Consider the following 13,191-nt stretch of genomic DNA (forward strand, 5'->3'; position numbering starts at 1 on the left):
AGTGATTCTTCACACAGAAGATCAGGGGTATGACACCCAAGTGCAATGTAAATCAACTTCAAAGTGCTATCTCTCTTCTTGTTTCATACAGGTCTTATATGGTGACTTCTGCCTTCTCTACAAAGGGTCAAATGATCCAGCCATGCAATGCTTCCTTCACATTGCAAAATAAATAATGCCATGCACACAAACTTGAAAGAAATAAACCTCCATTACAGCATAAACCAAACTTGTTGGAATAGATACCGCTCTCATAGAATGAGTCTCTTCTGGAACAACATCTCTTTCATGTGAAGCAAAGTAGGTCCTTTAGCCTGTTCACACACAATGTAAGAAAAATAATAATGTAGATGAGTTGATGAGAAACTGTAAATTTAACTCTGGTTTGCATCCATTGTTCCTTGTAGAACAAAGAAATAAGTAATCGTTCGGATGAGACATTAACCTGAGGTCCCATCTGCTTGTGTTGGTGGTAGCTCAGGTAGATGTAAAAGATCCTACAGCCACTATCAAAAGAGTAGGGAAAGATTCCTAATGCCCTTGCCAAATGTACCCTACTAGTATAAATACCACCTTGGGTCTCCCTGCGAAAACAGACGTCTAGCTTAAAGGGACTAACCTGGTCAACAAAGGATAAATAAAACAAATAAATAAGGATAAACATTTAGAGGGACTTTTGTGGCTGGATTGCAAAGGATCTAATATATCCACAGTCTTGTATGAACTTATAAACCTAAAAGAATTGTACAAAAGTGTATAAATGATCTATAAATACAATTTTGCAAAAAAAATCAAGTAAAGTAGATGCATTGTGACAAGATACCATGTGCTGTAGTTTATGGCTTTGATTTTTAGGGTGTTTAGCAGTGAACAAGAAGAAAATATGAATATTTAAACAATGCATACAAACACAAACACGTTTATATCAGGACAGATTTTGAATTTATTTCATTTGCAAATAAAAATCTTTTTTAAGTTCATACGTCAGACTGTGCAATGAATATGACTGTATCTATTTAAAAAAAATCTGATTTATTAGCACACAAGTGATTTGTAGATCTAAATTACCTCTTTGTGTAAATTAACTTACAATTAAATCATTTAAGTTTTGTATTACATTTTAAATAATGTGAAGTAATTTGCAGTGGAATAAATTAGCATCAGGGACATGACAGAGTTTAGCAATATTAAAGCATTTATGGTTCTCTTCTTTAACCACAACTGTAAATGATAGCTATGATGATGTACAATATCCAGAAAAAGTAGCCACCGAAAAAATAGTTGGCATATAGAGTAGTCAGTGTCATGAAGCTGAAAAGAGTCATACATTATTCGGTCATTTTCAGCAGTGGCACTCTGATCTGATGTGAGCTACAGACAAGTGTAGTTTGTTACTTAAAATTGTACAATGTTCCTCTGTAGGATATACCTTGCAACAATTGCTCTGTGGAACTGGTTAAGTTTTACAGCTAACATACTGAGTGTATAAGACACCAACAAAGACAAAATTTTAGATATTGATACCTGTTACACAGTACAGATAGCACAGTCACATGAAATCTTACTAATTGTAAGCAAATAACTAGAAGTAATCAGACTTTGAAGTCATCTTTCTTCCGTAACAGAAATAGTAATTGGTCACTATATGCAGTATAGTAAGTCAGTCTGGTCCCTACACAGACTTTCCTTTATCATGGAAATACTGCTGAAGTATAAAGTGTTACAGAAAATTAGCATAAAATACTTCATTGTGGAAACATTCGTATCACTTCATTTTGTATTCTCTACGTCTTTTAAAACAATACTGTTGGTTTGGAGAGTAGTGAAATTTCATTAAATGTAATTAGCTACAGCTCAAAGTCTTGAAAATTTTTACCCAACGGCTGATCGTAATGTTGTTAAATTTTATTCAGAGTATGCCACCTTGTATCCTCAATGGAAGGGACAGAATGACAACTTCATAGTAGACTACTGCAGTTCTAGGTGCGGAATATTCTCATAGTACTACAAAAAAGTAATTATAACACTTCCTTGCATCTCTAGAAACCACTGTAGTCAGTTCTTCATTGAAATTCTGAGGGCTGCAATTCTGATCTACAGAACAGCATGGTTGAAAGTATAAGAAAGAGGAATATACATTAAGCTGGAGGTTGCAGTACCTCAGTGTATTCTTCTTACTCCAGGGTACAGCAGTCTCGAAGTTAGTATATATTAGAAGAAAGGGGTTGCAGGCACAGACCCTTATAGTGGGGGTGTAGTATAGAAAGCTTCCCTGCAAAAATGCTTTAATGGGATTACACTGAATTTTGAGAGTTGCTTTAGCTTTTTGGCATTTGCACTTTATTGTTTTGCAGCTGAAGGATGCACAGTGGTGGGTGTCCCTTCCAGTAGGTAGCCCAGTTGTCAACAGCTATCTGAAGCTGACAAACGCCCTCCTAGTGAGTGCAGGAAGAAACAAAATATACAATATCAAATGTTGCTTTAGGTGCACAGTTACAATTTTGTTTGCATTTGGGAGAGGGGAATGCCACATGTGGTAAGTGGGAGTGGGTGGTAATACTGAAACATTTGGATATATTGAAGTTGGGGGAGTAGGTTCGAGTAAGGGCTAGGAAATGATGGGATGTACGTTGTGTTATGCTTGGGTACTGGTATGTGTGAAGTCTGTAAGTGTGAGTGTATGTGTGTAGGTTCGAGTAAGGGCTAGGAAATGATGGGATGTACGTTGTGTTATGCTTGGGTACTGGTATGTGTGAAGTCTGTGAGTGTGAGTGTATGTGTGTAGGTTCGAGTAAGGGCTAGGAAATGATGGGATGTACGTTGTGTTATGCTTGGGTACTGGTATGTGTGAAGTCTGTGAGTGTGAGTGTATGTGTGTAGGTTCGAGTAAGGGCTAGGAAATGATGGGATGTACGTTGTGTTATGCTTGGGTACTGGTATGTGTGAAGTCTGTGAGTGTGAGTGTATGTGTGTAGGTTCGAGTAAGGGCTAGGAAATGATGGGATGTACGTTGTGTTATGCTTGGGTACTGGTATGTGTGAAGTCTGTGAGTGTGAGTGTATGTGTGTGTTTTTGTACTACTGTTAGAGAAAATGTGTTTAGTAAACTAATTTGTAGGCTTTGGCTTAGTGGCAGGGTAGGGCTAGGTTAAGGTTAGCACACATGAGAAATGTGATGAAAGGAGGCAAAGCTCACCTTTCCCACCCTTAGTCTTGTTTGTTAACATTAACATTAATCCCGGCACTACAAATTGGGTAACCAAACACTGATTTCATGAAAGTTCCACTATGCAGATGGTGTATGTTTGTAAGTTAGTGATTGTTTGTTTTAGTGATCACAAAAAGACACTGGTTTCTTTTTATGATGTGTAGTTTTAGTGATTTTGTTTTTTGTTCAGCTGTGTTGTTGACATGCTGATATTGATATAATGGGTCTATATTAGGAAATTGAAAAAACCTTTACATGAATACCTAAACATCGACACCTATAACATGAACTGTGAAAATCCAGAATGCAGTAAACAGCAAAAAATAAAATATCGAACTGTCATAGTCGGCCAACCCCACCACCTGCAACATACTGCCTACCCAAACAAAATAAATAAACCACATACATACACTAACCAAACCCTACTTCTAACCTAAAGTAAAGCACCAAAACCCTTCTTCTAACCCTACACTAAACCCCACATACACAACTAACTATGCACTATCCTTAACCCCTCTCTAACCCTAAGGTCCGTAACTACAGCACATATCCCCTACAGACATACACCCAAAAAAATAAATACACATATATACATTTAACAAAACCCTACTTCCAACACTATGCTAAACCCCACATACACAACTATCTATGCACTATCCTTAACCCCTCCCTAACCCTAAGGTCTGTAACTGCCACACACTTCCCCTACAGACATACACCCCAAAGAAATAAATAATACACATACATACAGTTAAACCCTACTTCTAACACTACACTAAATCTTACATCCATTACCTATCTATTCACTTACCTTAACCCACATCCTGACCCTAAAGTCCTATCTATCGCACACTTACCTTATGGAGCTATACCGCAGATGGGTCAACCATTAAACTTTGACATTTAAATTTTCACTGTTTTGGACATTCAGGGTTTCCATATTTCGCACAATACGTGTTGCTCTTTTCGTATTCGCGATTAAGGTCTTTCGATGTGGTAATAGGAACCCAATATAATTCATAGCAATGTCAGTGCACATAGAATATTAGTAATATAATTGTATAAACAGAGGCAAAAATCTGGACATTCTGCAAAAATGTGGACAACTGAGAGGTATGACGTGCATGTATTTTTGTATAACTAATGAGATTATTTAAATAGTCAATTTCCATACTAGACTGCACATTACTTTATTACTAGTATTGAATATCATTTGCTGCAGTCCTCATTTTATATGGTTATAGCTCACAAGTTAGCACAATTCAATTTTGTAAGGTACCAAATGTGCTTGTTTTGGGAGTGGTAGTTATTTACTGTTCTTAAAAAGAAGCAACTAAGAAATAGTTCTAATGCAGGAAGAGCTATAGTGGGTGTCTGACTATATGTGCTATTCTGCAGTTAAGATTTGTGGGAGAAGAGAACTTTTAGTTTGCCATAATGTTTAATGCCATTATTGTAAGAACTGCATAATTGTTCACTCTGAAAAATGTATGTTACAATATGGATGTTAAAATCAATGCTTCACATATATGTAGTAAATTCAAGAATAACTTGCAGCTATAAATGTTATATTTATAAAATAAGTAATTAAATAAACTTTAAATACAGGTCCACTGTATAACTTCAGTAAGGCATAAGTAAATTCCCAGGTGGTTCACACACCATCATGGCTTCTTAATTAACTAAAATCCCTCTTGAGCAGGTATAGTTTTAGAGGTGTACTCCAAAACAGTGGTCTATAATCCTGAGAGGTAGGTAATAACAAAGATAATAAGCACTGGGATTTTAAAAGCCCTGGAGAAGCATTATTTGATTATGTGTACTACTTAAAAAAACTGAAAGGCTTTCATACAAGAACTGAATATTGTAACAGTAAATCTAAAAATATGTTGTATATAAGTCAGTATAACTGAAAATGTAGGAAAATTGTCCTATATATGATTATCTAAATGTGCATTAAGTTAATAAAGTTAATCAACAGCAGCATCATATATATCATTCATCTTGTGAATGTTATATGTTATGAATCTCATGAGTGTTTCAGGCTACTAAAGTTGTAAAGATTCAGGATATAAGCAAGTGTTTATAAATTAGAGATGTGAATTTAGCAATAATCCCATGACTGGGTGTGGATATCATAGGATTTGCCCAAGGTTGGTATGGTGTGACCATAATAGTAAAGCCCCTGCTATCAAACAAAGCCAACCATAGGTAAATTCTGATATCCACATCCAGGAATGGTTTATTGCTGTTATACAATGACATTATTTAAGAAAGAAATTGCTTACCTTTTTAAAATACCACTGTATAACAGCACTTTAGTGTTCTTCCTCCTCCTTCACTGTTTACTGACGTACTGAGCATGCATATGGTAAGTACGTTCCCACACTTACACAGCTCATCAGTGCAGTGCATGGGAGGAATATATTTCAGAAGAATTGTAAATCTATAAAGACTAGTTTCATTTAGAGACTATAATTCTAACCCCTCCACACACACACACACACACACACACACACACACACACACACACACACACACACACACACACACACACACACACACACAAATCACATGTTTTATAATGGATGGAGCACATATTTTGAGGCAGAAATCAAGGATATTCTTGAAAAGCATATGTGCATTTGAAAGATACACCTTGAATTTCTGTACTAGATTACGTATACTGAATGGTGGTGGAACATAGTGAAAACTAATTAGGGAAGTTTGCTCACTGCTAAGTTCAATCAGTTACCCAGCATACAGTTTTTGTGTTCTGGGATTCTGTTTATATGTGTCATCTGTCGCACACAGCGATGAACTAGTTTTAAGCAGCTGTGCACTCACTACAAAAAAGGGCATAGCAAAATTAATTTAAAATGGGTGGCGAAAACCATACACACTCTGGCTAGGCTTGTAAATGCCCTAAGGCAGATAGCCTAGTATGAACCTATGAACTACAGTAAAAAAGCAGACTTCTATATTAACACATCTGTGAGGTGCAAGCAAAATTTTACAAGGGACAGGACCAAAATTTGGAAAACAAGGGACATTCTGCTGAAGTATTGACAGTTGAGAGGTAAGGTTAACACCAGTACGATCGATCATAGTACCATTAACTGTAACTTAACTATAACTTCCAATTATCCAGAGTTTTACAAAAAGTTTTGATTGCTTTTGATTTTCTTTTGCTCTGTGCCTCATAAAATATCTGAAAAGGGCCTTACTTAGCATATTCCAATGTAAAATCTGATGTTTCAACAATACTTAAACAGCCAGATTTCTTCTTATTGGGATATGCTTGATTTCAGTATGCATGCTTTTGAGTACCAATCACCATGTATTGTATAAAGGTTTCTAAATCCCTGGGTTATAAGACCTTGTGCTAGTCAAACATTTTTGCTAAATGATATTTTAAATGGTGAATTATTTATAATAAACTACAAAACACGCTCCTTTACTGAACAACACGATGGCATTACTTTAAGTAAAACAATATAGGTCTAGGAGATAAATGTCCACTGTATCACATGTATTTCATTAATAAATAACTGGACTTGACTTTATCAGACTTTTAATGGTCTACTTTTTACAAAACAGCCCTGATCTTCAGGGCTGTAATTCTATTTAAACTAATAATAATGGAAAATAACACATTGCATATAACTAGCTCACATGAAATATGTATTTCAGAAACTGGTGGTCATGTGAATATATCTAAGGAAGATTAATAAAGAAGCAAACTGTGGGCCTGATTTCAAAAGACCTGCTCTCAGTGTAAGTGATCACTTACACTGAGAACATGACTTTTGGAATCTGTCCTCTGGGTTAGCCTGTTTATAAACAGACCTTACACAGAAGTCACTTACTCAGAGAAGTCTTTTCAGAATCATGGCAGACATGCTTACAGAAACTCTTTAGGAATCTGGCCATGTGTGTGTGTGCGTGCATGCGTGTGTGCGTATGCGTGTGTGTGCGTGTGTGCGTTTGTGCATGTTTGTGCATGTGTGTGTGTGTGTGTGTGTGTGTGTGTGTGTGTGTGTGTGTGTGTGTGTGTGTGTGTGTGTGTGTGTTAGTGTGTTAAGAGTAAAATAAGCAAATGTGAACTTTTGGGAAACTTACATCTGATTGTTTTTTGAATAAGTGGATTTCTTCAGTTTGAAATTTTCATCATTCCTATGTGCTTTTTTGAAAATAACTTTTTAAATCCATTTTGCAGTAATCAGCTAATAGAACAAGTATGAAAGATCTATACCTCCTTTGGTCCATACTAGCTGTGGCAAGTAAATGTATAACTAGAAAGTGGAAGTCTTCACAAGAACCTACTCTGGAAGAATTCTTGTGATTGATGGAAGAAACAGCGACATTAGAAATCAAGGTGAAGGAATCGAAAATTTCACCTAAAACATGGACAAACAATCCTTGGGAAAAAATTTTAACTCTTATTGAGACATTAAAAATGAACCCTAAATAATTAGTGTGTAACTTTATACTTTATGAATTGAATATTATAAACTTTTTTTTACTAATTTCATATATTTTATTCATTTTTTTCCTCCTTTGTTCAGGTCAATTGCACATAGTATATATAAAGGTGTATAATAGTTGATTGATGATTGTATTGTTAAACATTATATTATTTGGAAAATAGAACAAGTATGAATGAATGAATGCTTTCTTTTTGTTAAAGATAATCATGGTATTTAATATATTGTACAGGGTTAAGGTTTTTTTTTATTCAGATAACTGCAGTGAGTTATTTTAATATTAATAATATTAAATAATAATAATCACAGTAATAATCACCACTGGAGCATAGGTGAAACTGAATTTATCCCATCTTGTATGGTATAGTCATAAGGGTAAATATCTGATGGAAAATGTTGTAAGTAAGTCCTTTTTTAGCCGTGGTTACCAGTGATTATTATTATTATCATGATCATCATCATCATAATATACTGGTATTATTTTTAAAAAAGAGGATGCACTGTGCTCTTAATGGAATGGAGACAGTCTGTGCCATATGCAGGGCATGTATTTATTTTTGTATGTGCAGACATATACAAAGTACACTGATTCAAAGCAGAGTCATATTGCAGTTGACTTTGTTATTCTGGGACTGTAAAAGGGACAGCAACACGTAGCTAGCCTGCAGATTTTGGGAGTAACAAACTTTTCACAAACTGCACTGTAATGGTGGTAAGTTTGAATCTATTTTCTTTTTAGGCTAAAAGAAACCTTTTTGTTGTGGTAGCTGTTACTTACCACAGCTAAAAGGACTTAATTTAGTCAATCAGATGGCACATTTTGGTGGCTATTTTATCAAGGGTCAATAACTCAGAATGTAAGAAATCCTCACTGAAAGTATCTGCAGTAACTGGATTACAAATTCTAATTTAATTCAATGTGCTCAAACCCTTTTATATTGACAGGATATATACATCAGTAGGTCAACCATCATGTTGTGCTGCATTAATCTTGAATGGGCGAAGTCTAGCCCAGGACTTGTGGTTGTTGTGAAGGACTGAAAGGGAGAAAAAGAAGAGGAAGGAGGGAGAAATACAGGAAGGCAGAATGGTGACAGAGAGAGAACTAGACAAACAGGAACTAAGAGAGAGGAGTAGGATGGAAGAAGAGTGTCAGGAGAGAAAGATGGAAGGGTGAAGAGGACAGAAGTAGCCTTGCTGCCTGTATGTGGCAGAATCAGAAATACTAGACAGGAATCGTAAGATGGAGACAGAATGGCAGCTACACACACACACACATACACACGCACACACACACACACACACACACACACACACACACACACACACACACACACACACACACACACACACACACACACACACACACACACACACCAAAAATAAGGGAATAATAGCAGCTGAGATTTTCACAGGATAAATGAAAGAAAATATTATGCTGCATCATAATCAATTCTTCTCCTCTTGTGTGAAAGTCCTGTTGATGTGAGTGATACTTCAATGTACCACTTCACCTGTAACACACAGACAAGATGGCTCCTCCTGACAATGTGGGTTATAGTTTAATGTCACATGTGTCTTGTTGATGCAGTTTCCTTCAGAGTTATGTCATGCTTCTTGCATGACTGCTGCTTTGTAGATCACATTCTCTCTTTTGTCTGATCCAGACCTGCAGAAAAAAGCAGAAAAAAAAAACAGTCTTGAAAGTCAGCTGGAGGCAGACACATCAATTCCCGCTCATTAATAGTTTTAATATAAACATTTGGGAATATTTAATAGGTAAATCCTGAAAGTATTATTTCTAAATGCTCAAGGAGTGTACAACAAAACAATTCAGAGAAAATTAAACCAGGCAGCATTCATCATATAGGACTTGTCTGCAATATAGCAGCAAAAAACTCACCTTTGGGAAGGTTGAAGTGAGAAAATATGTATTGATGAGAACTGGAGTTTGGTAAACATTTAGTTCTTTATTTGGTGTTTGTGGTACAGGATCCTTTTTAAACTGGTATTACTAGATCGCAGTATTTCCAGCACTGGATCTATTTTCTTCACTGTCTGTGTATAGCTGTTTGTTACATGAACAAAACATCAGATGTGTTTCTACCATACCATACCATGTAATTATAAACCTAGCAATTCCATAACTTTACAGCAAGGCCATTTATTACCCTATATATAGTATGCATAGTAAGATGTTTAAATAGGTATGGTCTGAAACATCAAACGCTCTTATGAGCAAACATTTTTTCAGATGTAAATAACAGCAAATGGTCATAGGAATGAATGCTGCTTTCAGTGGAGTTTTGCCCCCAGCATTTGGAATGGGATTGTGGTGCAGTGGGGTAAGGGAATTTGCCCTTACCCCACTGTCGTACAATTTCACACTGATATATATATATATATATATATAAAATTAGCAGGGGGTATGGGAAGTGCTGGGAAGTGCTGGTGGGCCTGAAAAAAAATAAATTCTAGTAACTTTCTAAGTTTATAAGAGCAATATTTAAATTTTGTCCCTATTTTTGGTGCTTTGTCCCCCCCCCATCATTTTTGGCTTTGTCCAGATATTTTGTGCTAAGAGGTTGAGAGGTGTGTTTAGGATCTTTTTTTGGAAGTGTTTACAAAGGTATTTTTATACCCCAAGTAGACTTCAAATAATTTTTCTACAGGTAGATAGCAAATGTCGGAGGTGTGATGGAGAAGAATGAGGTAATTAGGAACTTATATTCTGGGAATGTAATGTGTTGGCAGACTTCAAAAATTCTCTCCAGACTACTCTATCAGAAATACTGGGTGAACAATTTGGCATAACTAAGGAAATTGTGTTTTTTTAGCTATGATACAGAATCGGACTTGCCTAGACATAGTAAGGCCTTGCTGAGTCTAATTATGCTGGCGCCAAAAAGCAGTTACTAGAAAATGGAAATCAGGGTCTAAACCAACTTTACTAGAAGTAGTGAATATAGTAACAGTAATAAAACAACTGGAAATGGGTTCTTTAAAAAAGGGTGGAAGCAAATTACATAGAAAAAATGGGAATTTTGTGTACAATACATGCAGAGGAGGAATAAAGTTTAAAAGAAGGCGGGATTTGAAAGAGCTGTGTAATGTTTGACAGTGACTAAATAGATTATAAGTGATGTATAATGTTTGCAACTAAAATTATGTCAACATGTTTTTTTCATTTATATAAATGTACAATTGCCAATGTCTTAAGTGATAATTTAATAAAGATGTTTCTTGTTTTAAAAAAAAAGAATGTTGCCAGGAGTCTTAACAATAAATTGCCTGACCTGGAGACACTTCTGCGTTTGGAATGCATCCATGTATGGATTGTTACCAAAACATGGTCCAAATCCTTAGACAGTAACCCTTCTGCGCCTGGGTTTCATGTCTGCTAAACATTTAGATCCACTTGTAATGTCGGTGGAATGTCAGTGTACATCAGGGAAAATATCCCATCAAAATGGATACCCAGAACCTCCTATGAGCTTATTGAATTATAGCTCACCATAGGGAAATGTAATTTCTGACTCATAATCTCCTAGCAATCCCCCTCCAGAATACAGATTACCACAATAAATTCCTAGTCTTCATACAGCATATCCCTATTAACAATGGTTCTTTAATCCTTGGCAACTTCAACTATACTTCCATTGAGTGGAGCACCCACACTTCAGATGGGTATGCTGGGCGATTGTTGGACTGGGTAAATATAAGTGCTCTGGATTAGCTTGTTGTCCGATCAGGAGCATAAAGGTTTTTGAATTAATACTAACAAACTTGGTCCCTGTTTGCTCCTCTACCATAGTCGGTCCATCATTAGTAGTCTGACCATAATCTGGTTACCTTTGCCCTTAAAATTTCCACTCTCTTGATTACAAACAGCACTCTCTATGGCTTCAGAAAGTCTAACCTCATACAAACCATAAGATGAAATCTCAAAATGTATCCATGTCAACTCCACTGTCAACACCTCTTGTACAGTAGATGATTTTTATGTCCATTTAGATAAATATGTTGATCTAGCAGTCCTTTCCAAAGCCAAATATGGTGGTAAATTCAAAAATAAACTGTCCTGAATAATCTACAAGTATAAACAAACTGTATAACAGAAGAACAAAACTCCATGAACTTCCTCATAGGGCTTGAGCTACACAGAAACTGAAAGCAAATATAAAGAAAAGTAAAGCATTGTATAACCTGAGAATAGTAATTGAAGCAAAGGATAATTACAAGTTCTTCTTCAGTTATGCCAGAAAGCAATAGTGCTCAATTCTGCTTTGAGCTTCTCCCTAGTGGAGCCTCCCACTCAAACCCAAAAAAACATTGCAAACATACTGGCTAACAAGTTTGCAGCAAATTTCTCTCCTAGATCTACCATCCCCTCTCAAACTACTTTCAAGCCACTCCCCTCCTCAGCTATCACGTTCTTAAAGTACTCTTAAAGATCAAGAACACTTCTTCCATCGGTCCAAACAACATACTAGGTTGCCTAACAAAACAGTGTTAAACATACTTTCATTAATCCTGTCCACAAAATGTTTAACCTAAGCTTTGCTACAGGTTACAGCCATAAATTCTGGTATACTGCTGTAGTAATGTCCCTCCATAGCATCAGACCCACCACAGACACCATGTCACTGGGAACTATAGACCCATCAGCCTTACCAAGTCTTTTGTGTAAAGCCATTTAGCACATCATCACTGACCTTATTAACCAAGACATTAATATTAACCAAGGCATTAATAACCTGAGTAAACTAGACCCACAGCCATTCAGCTTTGTAAAGGGCAGGTCCTGGTTGCTGAATCTTGTCAGTTTCTTGGAGATGGTCACACAGGCAATTGACACTTGTTACACCATCCAAGTTGCCCACTTTGATCTGGTCAAAGCACCTGATACCATGCCACATGATGGAATTGTTTAGAAGCTGATGGCCTTAAATGCAAGTATTACAGGGCAAGATGGATAGCCAATTAGCTTAAGGACAGAAAATACATTGTCAAAGTGAGTGACATCTCAGACAGAAAGAGAAGATTACCAGAGGTGTCCCCGGGGACTTGTACTGGGTCCCATTCTCTATGGCATCTATTCTTCAGTCAGCCCACCAAACTGATAACATTGATCTCTGGTTAACAATGTCTGCTGATGACTGCAAGCTGACTTTGGTTGTCAGATCCTTAATGAGTACATATACCCTCCAAAACAAAGTAATTTCCTTGGGTATAAATTAAACACCAAAAAAATGTAACATCATCCTCTTTGGGAAACAGAAATACTATGCATCCTACTGTACCCTTTTGCCATACAAATCAATGATCAGGGATTTGGGCACATGGTTTGATTGTTCCCTCTCTTTTGACCATCACATGGTGGCCACAGTTAGGAAATCCTACTAATTTTCTAGTTAATTACCATTCTAAAAACAAGGAAGTCATTATTCGTCTGTATTCTGGATCCTTTGGCATGTATCTGGCTAGACATATTAAA

General features: G+C 36.4%; 1 protein-coding gene and 1 long non-coding RNA gene across 2 annotated transcripts in view; one reads left to right on the forward strand and one right to left on the reverse strand.

Annotated features, from left to right (window-relative positions):
* Positions 1–989: 989 nt before the first annotated feature.
* On the forward strand, positions 990–3,066 carry LOC122807588. Its single transcript, XR_006365707.1, has 2 exons — positions 990–2,595; positions 2,691–3,066. It is a non-coding gene; the product is annotated as an uncharacterized LOC122807588 (long non-coding RNA).
* A 4,692-nt stretch (positions 3,067–7,758) lies between these two features.
* The window catches only part of CA9 (carbonic anhydrase 9), a 733,318-nt gene continuing 727,885 nt past the window's right edge, over positions 7,759–13,191 (reverse strand). The window contains exon 11 of the mRNA XM_044087344.1: positions 7,759–9,363. Within this exon, the coding sequence (XP_043943279.1) occupies positions 9,303–9,363 (61 nt within the window). The 3' untranslated portion in view covers positions 7,759–9,302. The remainder of the gene's footprint in view (positions 9,364–13,191) is intronic.

Source organism: Protopterus annectens, chromosome 1.part1 (genome assembly GCF_019279795.1).
Source record: "Protopterus annectens isolate FY-2018-M chromosome 1.part1, PAN1.0, whole genome shotgun sequence".
NCBI classification, from domain to species: Eukaryota; Metazoa; Chordata; order Ceratodontiformes; family Protopteridae; genus Protopterus; species Protopterus annectens.